At 40.4% G+C, this 19,127-nt stretch overlaps 1 protein-coding gene across 4 annotated transcripts in view; it reads left to right on the forward strand.

Moving 5' to 3' along the window:
* Nucleotides 1–19,127, forward strand: part of CDC42BPA (CDC42 binding protein kinase alpha) — a 349,488-nt gene that overhangs the window by 277,606 nt on the left and 52,755 nt on the right. For all 4 annotated transcript variants that reach the window (XM_014598104.3, XM_019483101.2, XM_014598103.3 and 1 more), the window contains exons 18-21: nt 7,675–7,780; nt 8,379–8,527; nt 11,930–12,021; nt 15,078–15,154. In XM_014598104.3, coding sequence (XP_014453590.2) covers nt 7,675–7,780; nt 8,379–8,527; nt 11,930–12,021; nt 15,078–15,154 — 424 coding nt within the window. The remainder of the gene's footprint in view (nt 1–7,674; nt 7,781–8,378; nt 8,528–11,929; nt 12,022–15,077; nt 15,155–19,127) is intronic.

Below are 19,127 nucleotides of genomic sequence, written 5' to 3' on the forward strand. Positions count from 1 at the left end.
CTGCCACAGGTGTGTGAGTGGATGGTCAGCGGGGCACAGAGCTGCATTTTTTCAGTCCAGCCCCTCTCATGCTTCTGGAACTGATGGGAGAGGCTGTGGGGAATGGTATATGGGAATGGCCATGCTTATCCTCTTAGGCAGAGATGAGGACAGGGAGGGGACAGGTATCAGAAAGGTCAGGGTCCTTCCCCTGCTACCTTCATCTGGTACCAGCCTCTGCACCAAAGGCCACTGTCACCCCCTTCCACAGGGATAGCTGCCTCCTTCAGGGGTCTAATGACCCACTCCATACCCCTAGTCTGACTTGCTGAGCAGCCCTTGCCAGCACTGAACACTGCATGCTCCCCCACCACCATGGGTGCCCTGTCCACCTTGCCACCCTATGAGATTGTTTTAAGAGTGCCACAAGGAGTGAAAAAGTAAGCAGTTTAAGAAATAAATTAGTCTTTAAATGGGTGCTATTAAATTCCAAAAAGTTAGAGGTGTGCCTTGAGTCTACAAAGATTGAGAACTTCTGATATAGATCATCTCCCCAATCAGGATATTGATGTTCCCTACAATAGTTAATGTTCCCTACATCTAATTTTAAATAACACAAGCTGTCAGAATTTCATCATTTCCTTTGAGACACTTTGCCATAATCTAATACTCTTTCTCTTGCTCACCTCATTACTCAATGATAATCCCTCCCTCCTTGAACCATCCTAAATTATTCTTTCTTTTCTCAATATTTGTAGCATGCAAATAATTGTAATCATATTACTGTAACCCTTGCCCCTGCTTACATATCATACTCTCTAGTGTCTCCACTGTGGAGTAGCTACAAAAACCTTTTCATTTTTCCACTGTACTAAAAAGCTTTCAGTATTTATGGTCTCTTAGGGTACTAAACACTTGGAACAAAACTCTCATTGAAAATTCTAACATGATAACAATAGACCATCCACATCTGTAATGGAGCTCTTGGATTGACAAGCCAGTATTTTCCAAACTACTCATCAATCCTTGACAAAAAACAACAAATCGTGAAACTTGTATAGTCAACTATGAATTTTCCTCTGGATGCAAAGAAATTCATTGCATCTAATGCTAATACAGTCAGTTTTAAACACAAGGCTTTCAAATAGCTAGGGATAATATATTCAGACCTGTAACAGAAAGGAGATGAACAGAAATCTCTGCTACTAACTCATTAAAAGTCCATGTAGAGCACTTAACTGTGTCTATGTCTGTCTATGTCTGTGCTGCAGCTTATCCTTCTGTAAAAATGGCATTGAGTTATCTATCTTACAAGAGTGCTGAGATACTTAATTATCTAATGTGATGTCTTTTCTATTGTGTATTCTATTATGAAGAATTATTGGGAAATTAGTGCAGAACTTACTTCCTTTTAAAAATAGAGAGTGCAGAAATTTTTAAAATTGTAGGATATCAATTTGCCTAAACTATTAGTGTCCAACTTTTTATCCTATACATCTGTAGACTGGAATATCAGAAGTGGCCTATTGTCTACTTCTGAAGTTAAAATATAAATCCTTTCTGAGGTCTCTTACATTGCGCATGAGCAAAGTTCACATCATTCAGAAGATATCTGTTGACCCAGAAAACAACATTTGAAAGAGACCAGAGACTTAGGAACATCAAACTTTGTGTGCAATTTTCCCAGTTGAAACTGCTGGGCCTTCAAAATATTTCCTTGAAAAAAGGGTAAAACTTCATATTTAAAAAGACAGATTTGGTTTTACATTAAAATACAACTACCTGAGAACAAAGCAAGTGGACAGCTCCTTAGCTTATGTGAATTCAGTTCCTGGGTCAGCTTCAGACTTTCTTTTCTAAACTCTGGCAAACCAATTAGGCCCCTGGCAGACATTAAAATAATGGTGTGGTTAGGATCTGAGGAAATTTATGACCCGTCCCAAAAATTATGCACCCTGTCATGTTGAATGTGCATAAATGACAAGATGTGTGATATTTAGGATGGGGCATAAAATTCTCCAGATTCCAATCTTGCTACTGTAGGGCTACTCCCAGCCTGATCCGTGGGACCTGGTGCTGACAGTCAAATGATGGGTTCATCAATGGTTCAAAGCTCCCTACTTGCAGGATGTTTGCTTTCACACTGCCATTTGCCAAACCCAGAGCAAGTACATAAGATTTTCAGTTGAGACTTAACTATTATTAATACAAGGTTCTTCATAGGACTGAGAGTGTTCATAAAATGCCTGACAAGAGGAGGAAGTCAGAATTCATGGTAGAGGTGATATCTTTTATTAGACCAAATAAATTGTTGCAAAAAAATTGTCTTTGCTTGCAAGAGGAAACGCCCTTTTTAAGAAGACAGGAGTTCACAACCACCGCTTACCTGGATGATTGGCAGATCAGATGCACGTTGCAGCAGGACTGTGGCCTATGATACCTTTTAGGTTGCATTTTTTCCCAGCTAGAACTCTTTCTGAATGATAAGAACTGATTTCTCATCCAGATAATAGAGCTGATAGGAGTTTCCTCAATTCCAAATCAGTAGGAGCCTGTCTCTTCTAGATCAGTGGTTCTCAACTTTCTTTGGACCAGGATCAATCTGTAAACCTTGATGGCCAATCCTCATCCAGTACCCCTCACTCCTAACCCTCTGGCCCCAGCCCCGTCAGTGTGTGGGGCAAGGGGTGGGTGTGTGGGGTATGGGAACAGCCCCTTGCAGGCTGGAACTCTGACAGCCTACAAGGAAAAAGCCACGGTTTTGCATGTTTTTCTCCTTTAAAGGAGAATCTATTTTTAAAGTTTGTTCGTGACTCTTTCATATATTCTTGCAATCCATTTTTGGGTCATGACCCACAGGTTGAGAAACACTGTTCTAGGGGACAGGTTCCAGTCTGTTCAGTTAGAGGTAAACATCTCCAGACAAGACTGAGGATAACAGTGCATGTATATTATGGTGGACTTACCAATGCAGCCCGGCTCAAACAGGCTCGGAAAATCTTCATTTAGATTGGTGGAGCCCATCCACCAATCAGGTAAGGGCTGGGCGGGACCGGCCCTGCCCCTTACACAGAGGTGGTGGGAAGCAAACAGCCTCCCGGGCCTGATTGAAGCCTGCATTCTGCAGGTCAGGCAAGCCTTCAGAGGCAGAGCCTCCAGAGTGAATAAAAGGAGCTGCGTGTCCATCACGTCGCAGATGCATCAGGGGCCTAAGCAGGCAGGGCTAAGAAAAGCTGGGGAGAGTCTCCTAGTGGTCAGAAGCAGTAGCCCAGAAGAGCCCTGGAAGACTCGGCCGGACTGGCGCAGCAAGTGGCTTCGGCTACAGCCTCAGCGGTGCACAGAGTGGTGCACAGGGCAGACCCTAAGAGCTGCAGGAGGCAGCTGAGGTCCCCAGACACTCAGTGCACAGAGCAGTAAACAGGGCAGACCCTGGGAGCTGCGGGAGGCAGCTCGGGTCCCTGGACACTTGGTGCATATAGCGGTGCATGGAGTGGCCAGATTTTGGGAGCTGTACATGGCGGCTCGAGTCTGCTACCCTCGGCATGTAGCTGAGGGCTTGGTACATGCAGCGGTACATGGCGTCCCAAACCCTGGAAGCAGTGCCAGGCTGCTCGGGTTCGCTACGCCTCCCGTGAGGCCAGGCACCTAGGAGGTGCCAGGCCGCTCGGGTTTACTACCCCTCCCTGGTGTGAGGCCGGGTACCTGGGAGGCACCAGCACAGCGCAGCGAGTTCCCGCGGAGCCTGGGTTTTGGGACCCGCACGAGGTGGCCTGAGCCCCAACAGAGGGCAAAAGGTGGAGCCTGGGTTTCAGGACTCACATGACGTGGCCTGAGCCCCAACAGAGGGCATGAGGCAGGGCCTTGGGTGGTCCTGGGAGCCCCTCCCGGTCTGCTTCCCTGCATTCATGAGTACCCAGGGAATGGGTCCCCACAGGGTAGGAAGCCCAAGAGGGGAGGGGAGGGCTATCAGGGGCTGAGGAAGTACTGGGACCCTCCTGCTACTTCCCCTAGGAGTGGTGCCAGGGCTTGGCACCCTGGAGGAACGCCTGGTGATCTCGGCCATGTGGGTACCTGAAAGGGGAGGGGGGAACTCATATTTTTGTAAATAGTTATATATGTATACATATATTTATATATAGTTATTCTTTAATGTGACCTGGGTTTTGTCATCTATTTGAGGTTTACCTGTATCTACTTGTTGTTTTGCCTGAACTTACCTGTTGTTACCTGGTGTATATCTGTCTTTGTTGTACTTGCGTGTTGCCGACAGCTGCTTACCTGCATAGGAACCCTTGCCCTTTGAGGTGGGGGACCCTGGGGCCTTTGATTGTAGAGCATAACGGTATTTAGTGATCTAAATATTGTATATATTTACCCTTTTTCTCTCATGAGTTTGTAAATATTGTTACCTTTATATTACTAAACATGTATATAGGTAAGCAGTGGGGTCGTGGCCTGACTCTATAGGGAACTGAGGGGAAACTGTGTGGTTGACAGTTCCCTCCCACAGCACCTCTGCTTGCTGACAACCCCCTTCAATTCATAGAAGCAGAGGGGAGTGCATACCCTGTGTACACCCAGGCTACATGTAACCCAAGGCCGTCTGGTTCCATAGGAACTCCTGTTCACCCTGAAACTGAGGGAGTTTGCATGGAGGGGATACTCTGGTGCTTCCATTCCTGGAAGCCAGAGCTCCTCAGCAGCCTATCATGTTTGCTGGTAGGAAGCCAGGCAGGTTTCCCATATTAGTTTGTCAGAACTGTTTTGTTAGAAAATTCTTTACAGGCTCTGGTAAAGAGTGAAACTTGACCTTACAAGAGCTTCTATCATCTCTCTGTTTTTCTTAATTCTCTTGAATGGATGGGTATAAATAGACCATCCAAAGAGATGTCAAGGGACATTGCTATACATGTTTAAATAATTTATTTCTTGAATAAGAAAGATGGTGCATTTGGTAGATTCAGAGGACCTTAGGATCCTCAGGCTTCTTCTACCATTGTTAAAGGACTATAGCAAAGATGTGAGCACTAGTAAGACTCACTGGCAGTTTTTATTAGGTTTAAAACAAATGCGAGAGGTAGTGGGGCTGCACAACATCCAGTCAATATGCACATGAAATTTTAGAGCCTGTTGCCATCTAGTGGTTTTCTTGTGTAACAAAGGCACTCCAATTAAAGTGAAGGCAGGATTTCATATTTACCATCTTCTTTTTCATAGATTCTTAAATTGTAAGGGGCTGGAAGGGACCCCGCAAGATCATTGGATGTTACACATGGTTTGGCCTCAAGGCGAGATTAGGTGAAAATGAGATTTTAAAAATATAAGCCTCTGTCAAAGCAGTTTCTTTTAAACAAGCAGTTTTAACAACCCCAGCTTTACAGCCTCTTGGGCCCAAAAGTGCAACTAATTATAAAACCAAGGATGGAAAGGATTTTCACTGTTTGTGGTGAGAAACTCATGAAAAAAGCAGACTCATAATTGGTGACAAGCAAGATGGATCTTTGAAACTCTTTCATTGTTAAATTGGTAACAATGAAAGTGAATTCACTTCACACCTGTATTTTTAATCTCTTGTCCTTTTCACCCTGTGACAGAAGTGATCTGCTATGTGCCCTAGAAAAAATATTTCTAAGGAAGCCAAACAAATATGATTCCTGAACTTTCTCTCCTTCTGCATCCTGCTACCGGCAATTTCTGTGTCTCTTCTGCATTAAAATAAAGTTTCTCCTCATATTAAAAGCCTCATGCAACTCCTTTCTCTTTTCCTTTCATCCTACTTCCCTCTTGCACCTTACATATAGCCTAAACATATTCTTTTTTAATTGCTTTTTTTATACCTTGCATCTATTTTCTTTTTCATGGCTCAAAAAGTTGCCCTCTCTTTCTTAAATCTCCATTCCAAATGTACTTATTTACATATAGATACCTTTAAAAAACCTCATGCATGGTTCTTACACAGCTCCCAACTCCCTCCAGCATGGCTGTTGTAAAATCCTGGCTTCATTTAAAGTAACGGCAAATCTCCTATTTATTTCACTTCTCTTCACTTTAGCTGTACTTTTATTTCACCCATGTATTCATTTTTTATTATTATTAACTAAATTGTGAGCTCCTGAAGGAAAAACAACATAGAAAAATCCTTGCTTTTCTAGCAAATTAATGGGTTTTTGGTATTGTTCTCCTCTAGATTACATATACAGTTCTCCTTGTGTCCCTTATGTGTCTTTGTCTATAGAGCTTAAGATGCTAGTTTTAACAGTAATTGCAGTATGTAAATGATCAATGCCTTATTTCTGGATCATATCCTTTGCCTCACACAGACATTTGGGTTATGCCTTTATTCTTGAAAATACCATAGGGATCCCAGACTTGGCCTTGAGATTCCAGGACTTGGGTATAGCTTTTCTATCTATACTTGTGATGACTGCTTCCAGATCCATGTTGGAACCCAAAATTCCAATTAGAGAGCTAAACATAAGCTTCTTACCAATAACACTTCATTTAGCCCTATTAACTATGTAAATGCACTCTGAAAAGGCCACAGCAGACATGGAACTAGGGTAGGGTATAAAGGTCAATTAATTGACCAGTGAAATATCAGTCATAAATTGTAAAAAAACTGCCAATAGGTCCAAATAATACATAGAAAAAGCATAAATTTTCCATTAAGGAATGTGTCAAAAACAATAAACAGGCTTAGTTTGTATGGGATAGACTGACAGAGAAGTTAGTCCCTGAATTGAAGTTGCCAGGTAATAAAATTCACCATTCTAAGTCAGTCTTTTCCTAAATCAACCTCTCCTTACCACTACTTAAATACTAGGTGAGTTGAAGTGAAGGAACAAGATTTCTTCCTGCCCTGAAAGTTAGTTTATTTAGGGGCCACTGTGTGCAAAGTCAGTAGCCTTTTCTATGCAGCATTCCACACACAGTATGGCCCAACTAGCACTTCTAGGACTCAGCAATCTGCAGTTTGGGTAAGCTTTGGTTATACAGAATTTTCATATACCAGCTGTGCATAAATTTAAAATTTCAAGATCCAGGCATGTAAGATTAAGGGATGATTTTACCCTAAGCTGTTTAGTTCTATTAAGATAAATCTTGGCAGCTCATTTTTCTTACATCCTACATGTGCCAAGAAGAATGATCTTCTGCAGTTTGTAAAAGGAAGGATTTACATTTGCAATGAATCATTCTAGGGTATGAAGAATACCCATCATCATGGACTATACAGTGAGTCTCATGTCTTCTAAGAGAAGACTTTTGTTGACATGGTCACAGACAGGAGGCATGCTTTATGAAGGGAAATACAAGGAGTAAGATGCTCGCCTCTAGCATAGGCTGCTTATAAGCTATTGTAAGAAAGAGGGAAAATCAATTACAATAATATCTTAAGGGATCAGAGAGAGTACTCTTAGCTCAGATGTTATGGTAACTGTTCATGTGTAGGTGGGATCTTTAATTTTTAAATGACTTCTAAAAGTACAGTCCAGACATCTGTCACTAATCCTGATCATGATGTAGATATGTATTATTTGCTTTCTGAACCTTTGATTTGTGGTTCTTTTTTTGTTGTTGCTTCAGTAGCCTGTTCTATATAAATAAAGTGTGCAAAATCGCAGAGAGTTTCAAAGTTGCCTTTCATGTATAGATCCATTGTTCCTTTGCTTTAAAGCATTTGTTTTCTAATTTTAGGGTAAGTGATGAAAAAGATGCCAGAGGGTATCTCCAAGCTTTAGCATCCAAAATGACAGAAGAATTAGAGGCCTTGAAGAACTCGAGCTTGGGTGCAAGAGCAACAGTAAGGATCAAAATAACAGTATTGATAGTATTTTGTTAAAAAACGAGGTGGGGGGATTGATTAAATAATATTTTTTCTGTAGAAATATCTCATGAGAATCTTGCAAAAAGTTTATGGACATCCCTAGTGAAGGAACGCCCAGATTTATGGTTTGTCAATTAGTTAAGTGGCATCCCTTTTAAAATGTAATTTTTTTTTAGGTGGCTGGCCCCATGAAGTCTTGGGTTAATTTGCTGAATGGATGTTTGTGTAAAAGTGCAGATGTGAAGAAATTCTGCACTGTTACACCCTGGAAAGTTTTGGCTTTGAAGGAGCGTTTCCTTGTGTGTGAGTCTTAGCATAGCTGTCATTGAAATCTAGGCACATAAAGACTAGGGAATCTTAAAGTCACTTTACTTATGAGACTGAAAACATGAGAGTCATTTTCTTCTTTTATTGCTTGGGTTTTAAAAAAAGAGATAATGTACTTGGAAACTCCCCAAAGTCCTTTTGGGATTAATGAACCCTCATGTCAAGAACATAATAGTCTGTGGAACAAAAAAGCGTTGAAATTAATTGTATTCTCTTTCTCCCCCTCCTCTTCCCCTTCTTTTAATAGGACATGCCCTGGAAGATGCGCCGCTTCGCAAAACTAGATATGTCAGCAAGGTTGGAACTGCAGTCAGCTCTTGATGCAGAAATCCGAGCCAAACAGGCCATTCAAGAAGAGTTGAATAAAGTTAAAGCTTCCAGTATTTCTACAGAATGGTAAGATGGAATAGTTCAAGTGGAAATTCACTATAGTGGTTTAATGGAGGCCTTATGGGGAGAGACCATCTAGTTATAAGTGATGAACATTTGTCAGCATCTGCTGATGAATGGTGTGCAGTACCTAAAACCAGACCATACCCTTTTGAATTTTGTAAAAAGAGTTATTGTGAAAATCTGGAGTTCTTTAGAGATTTTCTCTCTCCAGGAGGGGTGCTTCTTATAAATCAATCTCTCCCACAAATGTTTTACAATGTTAGCTCGAAACAAACAACAGTTTAGTTGCGCTGTTTTGAGAGATATATTCCCATCCTGTCCCTGACAGCTTTATTAAATTGGAAAAGAAAACCAATTATCGCATGTTGATTTGTACAGAAGCAAAACCTGCCTGTTGAGTTCAAGATTCCTTTCTTGATTTCTCCTTTATTTTGATTATGCAGTTCATTTGGTTAGGTTGAGTGGCTAAACAGGGACTTAATAATGGGATATAAAACATTTGAGTTCTGGGTCACCAACTCCAAACCACCCCAGGTCAGAAGAGACCAAAAGCTGGAACTAAAAAAATCTTCTTGGTGGCTTGGAAAAATTAAATTTGGTGACATTAAACTCAATACAAAAGAGCCCACATTACAACATCAACCACTGAAACTGGCATTGACAGTGTCCCTTGTTGGTAATCTGAGCAGAGAAGCTAATGACAGAACAAACATAAGGACTAAGCAGCTTTTGTCATGCCTAGAAGTGATCCTTCCAAATCAGGATTAAGGGATGTCATAAGCAAAGCATATACTGCTGCTTCCTAAGGATGCACCTTTTCCACTGGAAAACAGAAGGCTGCCAGTATACTGGGCTATCATTTTGGTACCTTTTACATTCTCTAACCTCACCTTATTTAAAAAAAATAGGCATCTTGATTCCTTAAAATATAGAGAATATGGCTCTTTAATGTGTATGTCTTAAAGTATAGGTCAGTCACATGGCACCTATGAGTATTTTTAGAATTTGTATTAAAAACATGTAACAGGGTGGCCACCTCATCAGGTTTTCACTGGCCATCCTGCTCCTGGGGCAACTACCCACTTCTCTTGCCTGCCACACCTTGACGGAAAAATATGAGACTTGTTACTAAGGTGGGAGGCTACCCATTACTTGCCCTGCTGACAAGGGCCTTAATACCTGCTCCGACCTCCCCTCCATGGGTCCCATGCCTCGCAGATGTTACTCTGGTGTTACTTCTCCAGCCTATGGCTGGAGCAGACTGGGCGCACAGCTGTAGTGCTTCTCTGTAGCCCTGGAGGGCCACTCTCATGCTACCCCTCTCTCATCGGGGTCCTACTTACTCTGCTTACTCACCCAGCCTTTCATACTGCCCTCTTTCAGGGGCCACACTCATCCCTCCTGGCATCACCCAGCTTTAGGCTTAGCATCCTCTCCTCGGTCAGCCCCAGCACAGTCTGTTGGATGTCTCCTTCTACCCTCACCCAAGTGTTGACTGAGCGATTCTATAACTATAGGCCTATTTTGCTCCTGGCCCCTCTCCGGGCCACTATACCTCCACTGGGCCTCCTCACTTGCCCACATTTACAGGGCCGCTCTAATCATTGCCCCTCTCACCAGGTCTCATTACTCGTCTCCCCTCTCTCTCCTAGGATCTGACTCGCGCCCCTAGGCTTTATCCCGCCACCTGGGCGCAGCCCCAGGTCCCTCCTCTGGCCTGAGCTCTGCCTTAGGGCTCCATAACGAGCCTTGGACTCCCCCTGCTTGCTAGAACACCACTAGGGATTTGGGGCTGGGATTATAAGGCGCCCCGACCCACCTTTCACTGGGGAGGTAACAGGCCTGGCATTTCCTGGGGGCTCCCACACCACTAGGAGCCCCACCAGGCCATCCTTCCCCGGCAGGGTGCAGTTTTCTGTCTTACCCAGAACAAGGGATCACCTCCTCCCCATAGCCCCTGCCCTTACCTCCTGACTCTGGCCAGAACCGCCTCTCAGCCTAATGTTAGTTCCTTCCTTCCTGCAGCAACCTGCAGCCCAGTTTATATCCCTGGGGCAAAATGGCTGCCCTCATCAGGCACCTGGCTGCCACCTGTTTTCTGCCCTTGAAGTGGTGGGCACCAAAGGTGCCCTGCCACAAAACATATATACAGTACAAAATTGATCACATGCTGTACTCTGGTAATAATAGTTTTAAAAAAAGATTTACCCAGTGTTTGTGCTACCCCTAGGCAAGGTACTGTAGTTTAAGGTAACCTTTGAATTCTCTCTTTCTGAACAAAGAGATAAGACTAGTTTACAAGCTTATCTGCTGATGCCTCTTTAAAATTCCTTAATGCTATAATGTCTTTCTGAGCACTTAGATGGAATGCCAGTGGTAGAAAAAGGGAAGGAATTGATTCATAAATCCCAAATGTGAAAGAAAAGGAAGAATTTCTGTCTTAGCTGGATTTGTAAGAAAAATGGAGATGAGAAGTCAACCATACCAGGGCAAATTTAATTTTTAAGGGTACAGAGATTTTCAGTTCACTGTATTAGGTTTTTCCTCACACAGCTTCCATTGCGGCTGATGAGATATGGAATAAACAACTCGTACATAAAACAACTCAGTCTGTGCATAGAAAAAGTTCATGCTATTATAATAGCCAGCATTAGAGAATCAAGGATTTTGAGTTCTGTCCTTGGTTCATTGAGTTCATGTTGTCTAATCAGTTAATTTCTCTGAGTCTTGGCCTAACCATCTGTAAAATGGAAATGTTAATATCTAGCCAGCCTGCCTGGGTGTTGTGTGCACTATTCAGATACTGTGCCAATGGAGAGCAATATAAAACCCCTAAGATAAGAGGGATCAGTGACTAGTATTCAAAAAGTTATTTGAGATCTTTTTTGATAAGTGTTATAAAAATGAATGTTAGTAGTAGTAATATGAGTGTGAATCAGAGAGCTCTGATATAGCCAATTGTAGTCAGGACATTTATAGTATCGACATGTTTTTATGGATTCGCTCATGAAAAATTCAACAGAAAAAGTTCAGCTTACAGTCTATTAGCAGCACAAACACAGTGAACTACCAAATTAAATAATATTTGTTAAGTTTTAAAATAAACTTGATCTTCTCATTCTCAGGGCATGGGTTCACACAGTTACTCATAAATAGAGGCATGACAACCTAAAGGGTAAAAAAAAGGCAATTATTCACTCCCTTTTTAAGGTCCCATACTAAACAAGTCCTAACAGAATTCTGAACTCAGTCTTTCATTTGATGACCTCATGCTTTTTTTGACCATGCAACTTGGCTGGCATTGATTTTAACCCAACAGTAGCCCAAATAACATGCAAAGAGGGTCGAGAAAGGGAGACTCTGTACCAGTGGCTCTTAGTAATTATGTCTGTTTGTTTTTTAAAGCAAACTGCAAGAATCAGAGAAGAAGAACTTGGAGCTACTAGGAGAAATTGAAAAACTGAAGAAGGAAACGGAAGACCTTAGATCAGAAAAGGGTATGGCAAGTGGTGTCCAGATACATGAGAATGTGCTGCACAGTGGTGGGTACATCTTATCATCTTAGCATGTCATCTTCCAGCATAAGTGTGAGAGCCATGATGCTGAAAGAGTCTGGTATCTAAAGCATGAGCACAGCTGTTTCATGGTAAGATGTACCCACAGCAGCGCTGTTATGTAATATTTTTTAATTTTATTTTTGCACTTGAACCAATAAGAGTAATTTTGGTTTGAACTGTTATTTTCCCTTGCATTTGCATTCCATAAGTAACCTCTATATAAACTTTGGAAGCAAAGAATAATCCCACAGAAAAGATGTCTATAAAATATAGTAGTAATATCAATAGTAGTCAGTGAGAACTCTGCACTTCTGGATGTTCTGGATAGATCTCCCTTAAGAAAGGAAAATTGCCAAGACATTGATAATATTTAATGGCTCGCACTCTTGCAGCAGTTTTTTGTGTATGCACAGGAGTACATTCATGAACAGAATCAATGTAACTGGCTTTTTTTTGGTACCAGTGCATTCTGAGATTTCTAAAGTACCTATCCCATTGCTCCTGCCAACATTGCTGCAAAATAGTAATTTTCAAACAGAAAGTAAGTGCACTAAGTGATAAGTTGATAGAATCAGCCAAACTGATGTAGCTGTAATGTTTGTGTCTTATGGTCCACACAGGAAAAAGTCTTGGTATCCTGCATTGTTTGAAGCAGACCTGAAATACCTCATGTCTTCTGCCAGGGACAGTAACAAGTTAGAATCTAAAACCAGGAACATTCCCAGTCTAACTGTGATGTGTATGCAAGGCATTGTACAGGCTTTGCAACCTCTAGGCATTCCAAACTGTAGCCTGTGGCAGCTCATTTTCACCTACTGCCAGATATGCCTGTGAGTGCAGCATGACAATCATGACAACAAAGTGGTATACAGAATGTGCATATATATGTAACTGGTGCTGATAACCTGATAAATAGGAAATGATTTAGTGTACTGATATTTGCTCATCTTGATGTTGGACATTGATATTCAGAATATGCATAATAGTTTCAATATAGGAATTTTGGGACTGCCAGTTGCCTTAAGAAGTTTTTCTAGACAATGGTACTTTTTCATATGTTTATCCTTCCATTTATAGCTCTATAAACAGCCTATTAAATATTCTACAAATGGCTATGCTTCTGAAAAACTGGCTAATTGTCAGGTTACTAAACAAGTCTGCCATGTAGCATTGATAGTCATAAACAAGAATTGGTAATAAATATTTTACCATGTATGGTGTTTCTTCAGTGTTAGAACTTTAGCTTTTTTGTACAAAGGTGTTTAATTCTATTTCTGAAAAGAATATAAAACTTTAAAAAATTAATGGATTTTAAATATGGCAGAAGCAATTACTATACTTTTGCCAGAAGCAAATGCTCAAAAGTGGGTGATTTAATTTTTTATTACCAAGAAACACACTTTAATTCAGATTCTTTCTTATATTTGAATTTGACTGCCTCTTATAAATAGAAAGATGTTGATTGCTAAAAGGCAAACAATGTAAAGAATTCAAAGGCATGTATCCTCTTCAGTACTGGCAGATTAACTCACCATGCATGGAAATTGTTTTCCAAGAAAAGGCCATTTAGATTAGCAGACGCATCCTGTATATTTGATAAGAGTATTCCAGAAACCTAGGAGGGGGAGAAAATAACACAGGAGAAACCTGATTCTATAGACTAATGCCTGCATTGAGAATCACATCCAAGCTCCCAATAAGAGCTCTAGAACAGTGCTGCTCCAACTTTCAACTCCACAGGCCAGATGAGGGGTGCAGGGTTGGTCTGCAAGCCAGACGGGGCTCCCCATGCCAGAATCGGGCCCTGTAAGGTTTGACTGGCCCCCATATGCAGGGATCAGGCCCCAAACCCCCATGCTGCCCCTGCCCAGCCCCATACACCAGGATCAGGTCCTGTGCCGCCATTAGCACCCAGCCCAGCACGTGAGGCTATGCTATCTGTATCTGTGGGCCAGGGACTGAACACCCCTACTCTAGAATGTTAATGGAGATGTAACACATTCTTTATGTTTTAGAAGGAGTAGGTTTCCTTTGAACGTTTAGTTTTTCAAAAAAGGGTATATATGTACCAGGCAGGCTGACATTTCCCATGTTAGAAGGAATGTGAAAGGTAACTCTGAGTTATACACATGTATATGCATGTGCATGTATGCACCTCCATGCACCACTTAATATTTTTAAGAAGATTAAATGATTAAATCTCTTTGAAAGCAGTGATTCATGAAGACTCAGTGGTCATAATTTCTGGGTGTTATTAATCAGTTTGAATTCATTGTATATTTGTGATTCAATATCTACTTATAAGGTCTTGAATAACATCGAGACGAGATGTTTGACAAACCGGGCTACATTAACACCCAGGTTATGCCGCTAATGACATACACAAAATGCAAAGTTTGACACGCTTCCCACCTCATTCCCTTATCCCCAGTGAAAAGCCCAGCTGGAATGTAATACAGAACTGTAGGGTACCTGCAGCACCTTCACCTGGACTTCTACTATCTTTGGATGCTCTGAAGTGGGCAGCAGTGGATGGCAGCACATTCCCCAGGCAGAATTTCTAAAAAAAATGGCAGCAGCCTGCTACTTATTTTCTTCCACCACAGGGGTGAATGCACTGGGTTACAGAGGCCATACCAGAGTATGAAATGAGCCATGTCTGTAAGTGCACAGATACGTGATTAAATATCTGTGCATTGTATATGGATACATGCACATTCAATATCAGTGCATTATATATCCCATACATATATCTGTCATCACTTTGACATTATATACATCCTGGGAAGAGAAGAATTAGCCATAGGTTGCATACCTCGTGGGTCTGCAAAAATGTTACCTTCCTTTATGCTGATTAGCACATTAGATATAACTTGTAATCAATTTTAGATGATTCAGGTAAACACTAAACACCTATAATCATGTTCATCAAGACAAAGGTCCTCCATGAAAAGGTCATTTTTCTGTAGCTTAAAAAAATTGCTGCTGTTTTCTAGGTGTAAAGCACCAAGACTCACAGAATTCTTTCTTGGCATTTTTGAATGCGCCTACCTCTGCTCTGGATCAATTTGAAGTAAGTGTGCAGCCATTTGAATATCTTTCGCAGTACTGGAAAGAGCATATTTTTGATGACATGGATTGTTTGCATACTTGTTTACAGGTTACTGCTGTGTTTAATCTCTTTTTTCCATTTACATTTTGTACATAATTTTAATGACAATTAATGGTAATGGTTTATTATTGTCTATGTCATTTTTCTTCTCTTGAAAAAATGGTAAGTACAGTCAGTTCTTTTAAAAATTCCAGTATGTTGAAATGTTCCCAATTTCTTAGTGTATAAAAGCAGGAAAGTATTAAGATGGCCTTCCATCATTTAAAAAATAGCTAATACAAATTATATTTTTTCACATTCATTATTAGATCAAACACTTGGTAGATTGAAAAATGAGAGAAAACGCATAAATGGAAACACATAGTTTGCACTTTCTCTTACCAAAAGCAATGTAAAATTTCTAGGAGTGAGATCTTGGCTGTGTTTAACTCAGTAACAAAACTCCCATTGACTTAAAGGGAAACCAAATTGTTCTCCTTACTGTTCTATCATAGCCTAGAATTTGCTGTGGGCCTCCCATTGATGTCAGTGGAAAACACTCAAAGCCATCTGTAATACAGCAGAATTTGAGCCCTAAAATTTAAGGGAAAAAAATCTTGTCCCTTTTTTCTAATGAATATTTACAGTGGTTGAACACCAAAGAATTCTATACTTACGTTGTGCACATTTATTTTGTTTTGTATTGATCTGTCATGCTATTCTTAATACAGAATCCTGTCAGTGCAGAAATGTTATATTGAGTGAAGGGTTGAAAAAGCATTAATCTGCTTTTATATGGGTGGATTATAGATTAATTGTCTAAGAAACAAAAGGCAATTAACAAAATTTTTTGCTGCTTTCATGGATATAATTATTTTCTAGCATGAGTCATTTACAATTTTACTTTAATCATTTTTGCAATGCTGTGGCATTATTATTTGTTTTTGCTTAATAGTTCTCTTCATCCATCTCTTTCTGTTTCTTTACTGCTGTATTCGTTAAAATAGGATTCCTTTTCTTCTTCTTCTTCATCCTCATTGATTGATTTTATGGATGACGTAAGTCTTTGATCTCCAAACAAGTAAATCCCCCCCCCTGATAAAAAGAGATTAGTTGGTTGTTCTGTTAAATTCAACCAGTAATGCAGTCAACTTTTTTAATGATATGATTTCAAATGCATTCTAAGAGCAGAGTACTATTTCTAATATATCTGTGGCCATAAATGTAGATATATATACAGTTTAACTGTGTCCCTTTCCCTCTTTAATGCATGGGATTGAAATTTCTCATTGAAAAATGCTTTTGCATTGTGGAGCAATGCTGTGATTTGTCCATTTTAAGGGTTTATCCACTAAGAAACCTCCTATTTTATCTTCAGTCCTGCAATCTTTAATGATGATGTTTAATTAATTTCAGTTGGTTGTTGCATATTATATTCACTCTCACTAAGGTTTTTCTAGCAGTTTTCTGGTCACTTTAACCACTGTATTTTTTCTATGTATTTTTAGAATGGGGGTTCCCTAAAATAATAAATAGATTTTGACTTTTAAAAATATGATCTTATTGCTAGTATTAATTATGCAGTGAGTTTGTTACATTTTACTGTATCCAGATTGGCCATAGCAATTTATTTATGTTTCATTGTGGAATTTATGTTCGTGATGTAGGAAAAATATTGAAAATAGTTATGCTTGTTGGTTACTTACTTAGTTACTGAATCATTTTAAAAGCTGTAAATTGACTGCATTATCTATTTTCTAGATCCAAGTGGTAGACTAATAGATGTAAATATTTAGACGTCTTCTCTCAAAATATATACCATTCTCACTCTTTATAAAGCTCTCTATTATAATACTGTTTGGCAAACAGAACTTGTGTTCCCAATTTCATTAGAATGTATTATGATTAACTGTGTTGTAAAAAATCCATTATAAAATTGAAATGGGCATTTTATAAGAATAAATAAAGAGGGTGTAGTGTCTAATCCCACCCTGACAAATATATCTGCTGTTCATAACCAAAAGCTATGAAAAATAACGTTTTTCATGTAATTTTTACTTGTGTATTGTTTTTCTCTGTGGTCTCAGGCCATGACTGTGGACAGGGTGTGAGTGTATATTTGTGGTACTATGTTAAAAGAATTAGATCATAACTTGTATTACACTGAGAAAAGCCAGAAAGGCCAAGTCCAGACATGCAGGGGCATGTGTTTGCAGTGGCACAAATAGTACATGCATAAATTTGTGCCACTACTTTGTGCCTCATTGCATGCCCCTACATATGCACTTTGTTGCATATTGTCCTGCTTTGGGCAAACTGCCCTTGCCCAGCTACTCCTGTGCCCTGGCTGCCTTACCATGCCAGGAGTCAAGTGGAGCAGTAGAGACACTCTGACTGGCACTGGAGGACGAAGCCTCTGTTTGTTCCAGCATGCATTATTTTCCCGTACTCTGTGCCACTTTTTTTTGCTACTGGGAAATCCTGGTAGCAAATTTTGACCCCCTGCTGGAAATTTGCAACACGGGGCACATTTTAATGTTCCACACATGCAGTTTGTGGTGCCACAAACCACACCTAGCTGCACATCTGGATGCAGCCAAAGAGTTGCCTTTCTGACACCATTGAAATATTCTTATGCCCAAAGATACTAATATGCAATTTACCCTCTTGTTAACATTATAATACGTCTTCAACATTATATTGCTCTATTTGGGTTGAAAAGGAGCGGACCACGTGGTGGGAAAGCATTAAGCAAAGGTCAACCAGTGCATCTTTCCCTTTAATAAACCATGAAAAACACATATTACACCCTTCTCAAAATATTTTAGATGAGTAATGAAGTACATGTTAGGGAGTATAGTTAATACTTTTATTTTTGTTTAGAGGGAACTAATGGTAATTATCATTACCTTGTTAGTCTTCCAGTATTTTTATTCTCAGGCTTGTAAACTTACTTATAAGAGACATGAGTAAATATGAAATCGCACACACACACACACACACACACACACACACACACACACACACACACACACAGAGTTTTGAAGCAAAGGCCTTTATAAGGAACTAAAGAATGACATCAGAAGAGTGCACAGGATGGGGGGACTAACAAGAGTATACTCCTACATGAAATATTTGCTTTGTTCTTAATGCTTTTTTCTGCAGACCTGAATATGACATTTTCGTTTATTTGATTGTGATTGAATTTATCCAGTAAGACAATAAATACCTCTTCTGAGTTGGCAAAATCAAACATAAATTGTAATTAAAAATGTAGTTATAAGTAGCCATGTTCTGTGCTGCAGGTCTATTGAACACATTTTAAATTACTATATTAATCAGAACTTATAATAAAAATACTATCGCTACCTAAGACTTAGACCCTGGCCTCCATGCTCTATACAGTCTCTCTGAGAGTGGTATCTTAGAAGAAGAATGCCTTTTGTGTGGTGTCCTAAAAGGTGTGTCAGATCTAGGGCCAAAATTGCTGCTTAATAAATCTGAGAGTACATGGAAAGACAGGGCAGCTAGAGCTGTTCAAAAAATGGCAGTTCCTCCAACGTCACTTGAGGTTTGGGGCAGTCTCGAGTGTTTGGGATCAGATATGAATACATGTTTTAAATTGCTGGTATCCTCTCCTTCTTACACACATAACCTTTGTGCTTCACCCTGAGATACTGCTGACAGCATAACTAGGTATGGACAAGAGGAGCACCAGTTGAGGGGGCACCTGTGGCACTGACCTTGCAGCAGTGACCCATGTTCAGGTTGCTCCTGCTGAGGCAGCAGCAGCCAGCGCTGCTGCAGGTACAGTAGCCCCTATGTAGGGAGGTAAGCACTCAACACACCTCGTATCTTTTATTTGACACCTACCCTTCTCACCTCCCCCACCCACAGCATCAAAATTCCTAGTTACACCTCTGTTGATAGCTGAAGAGCTCTAGATAGTGAGCCA

Source organism: Alligator mississippiensis, chromosome 1, assembly GCF_030867095.1.
Source record: "Alligator mississippiensis isolate rAllMis1 chromosome 1, rAllMis1, whole genome shotgun sequence".
Taxonomy (NCBI): domain Eukaryota; kingdom Metazoa; phylum Chordata; order Crocodylia; family Alligatoridae; genus Alligator; species Alligator mississippiensis.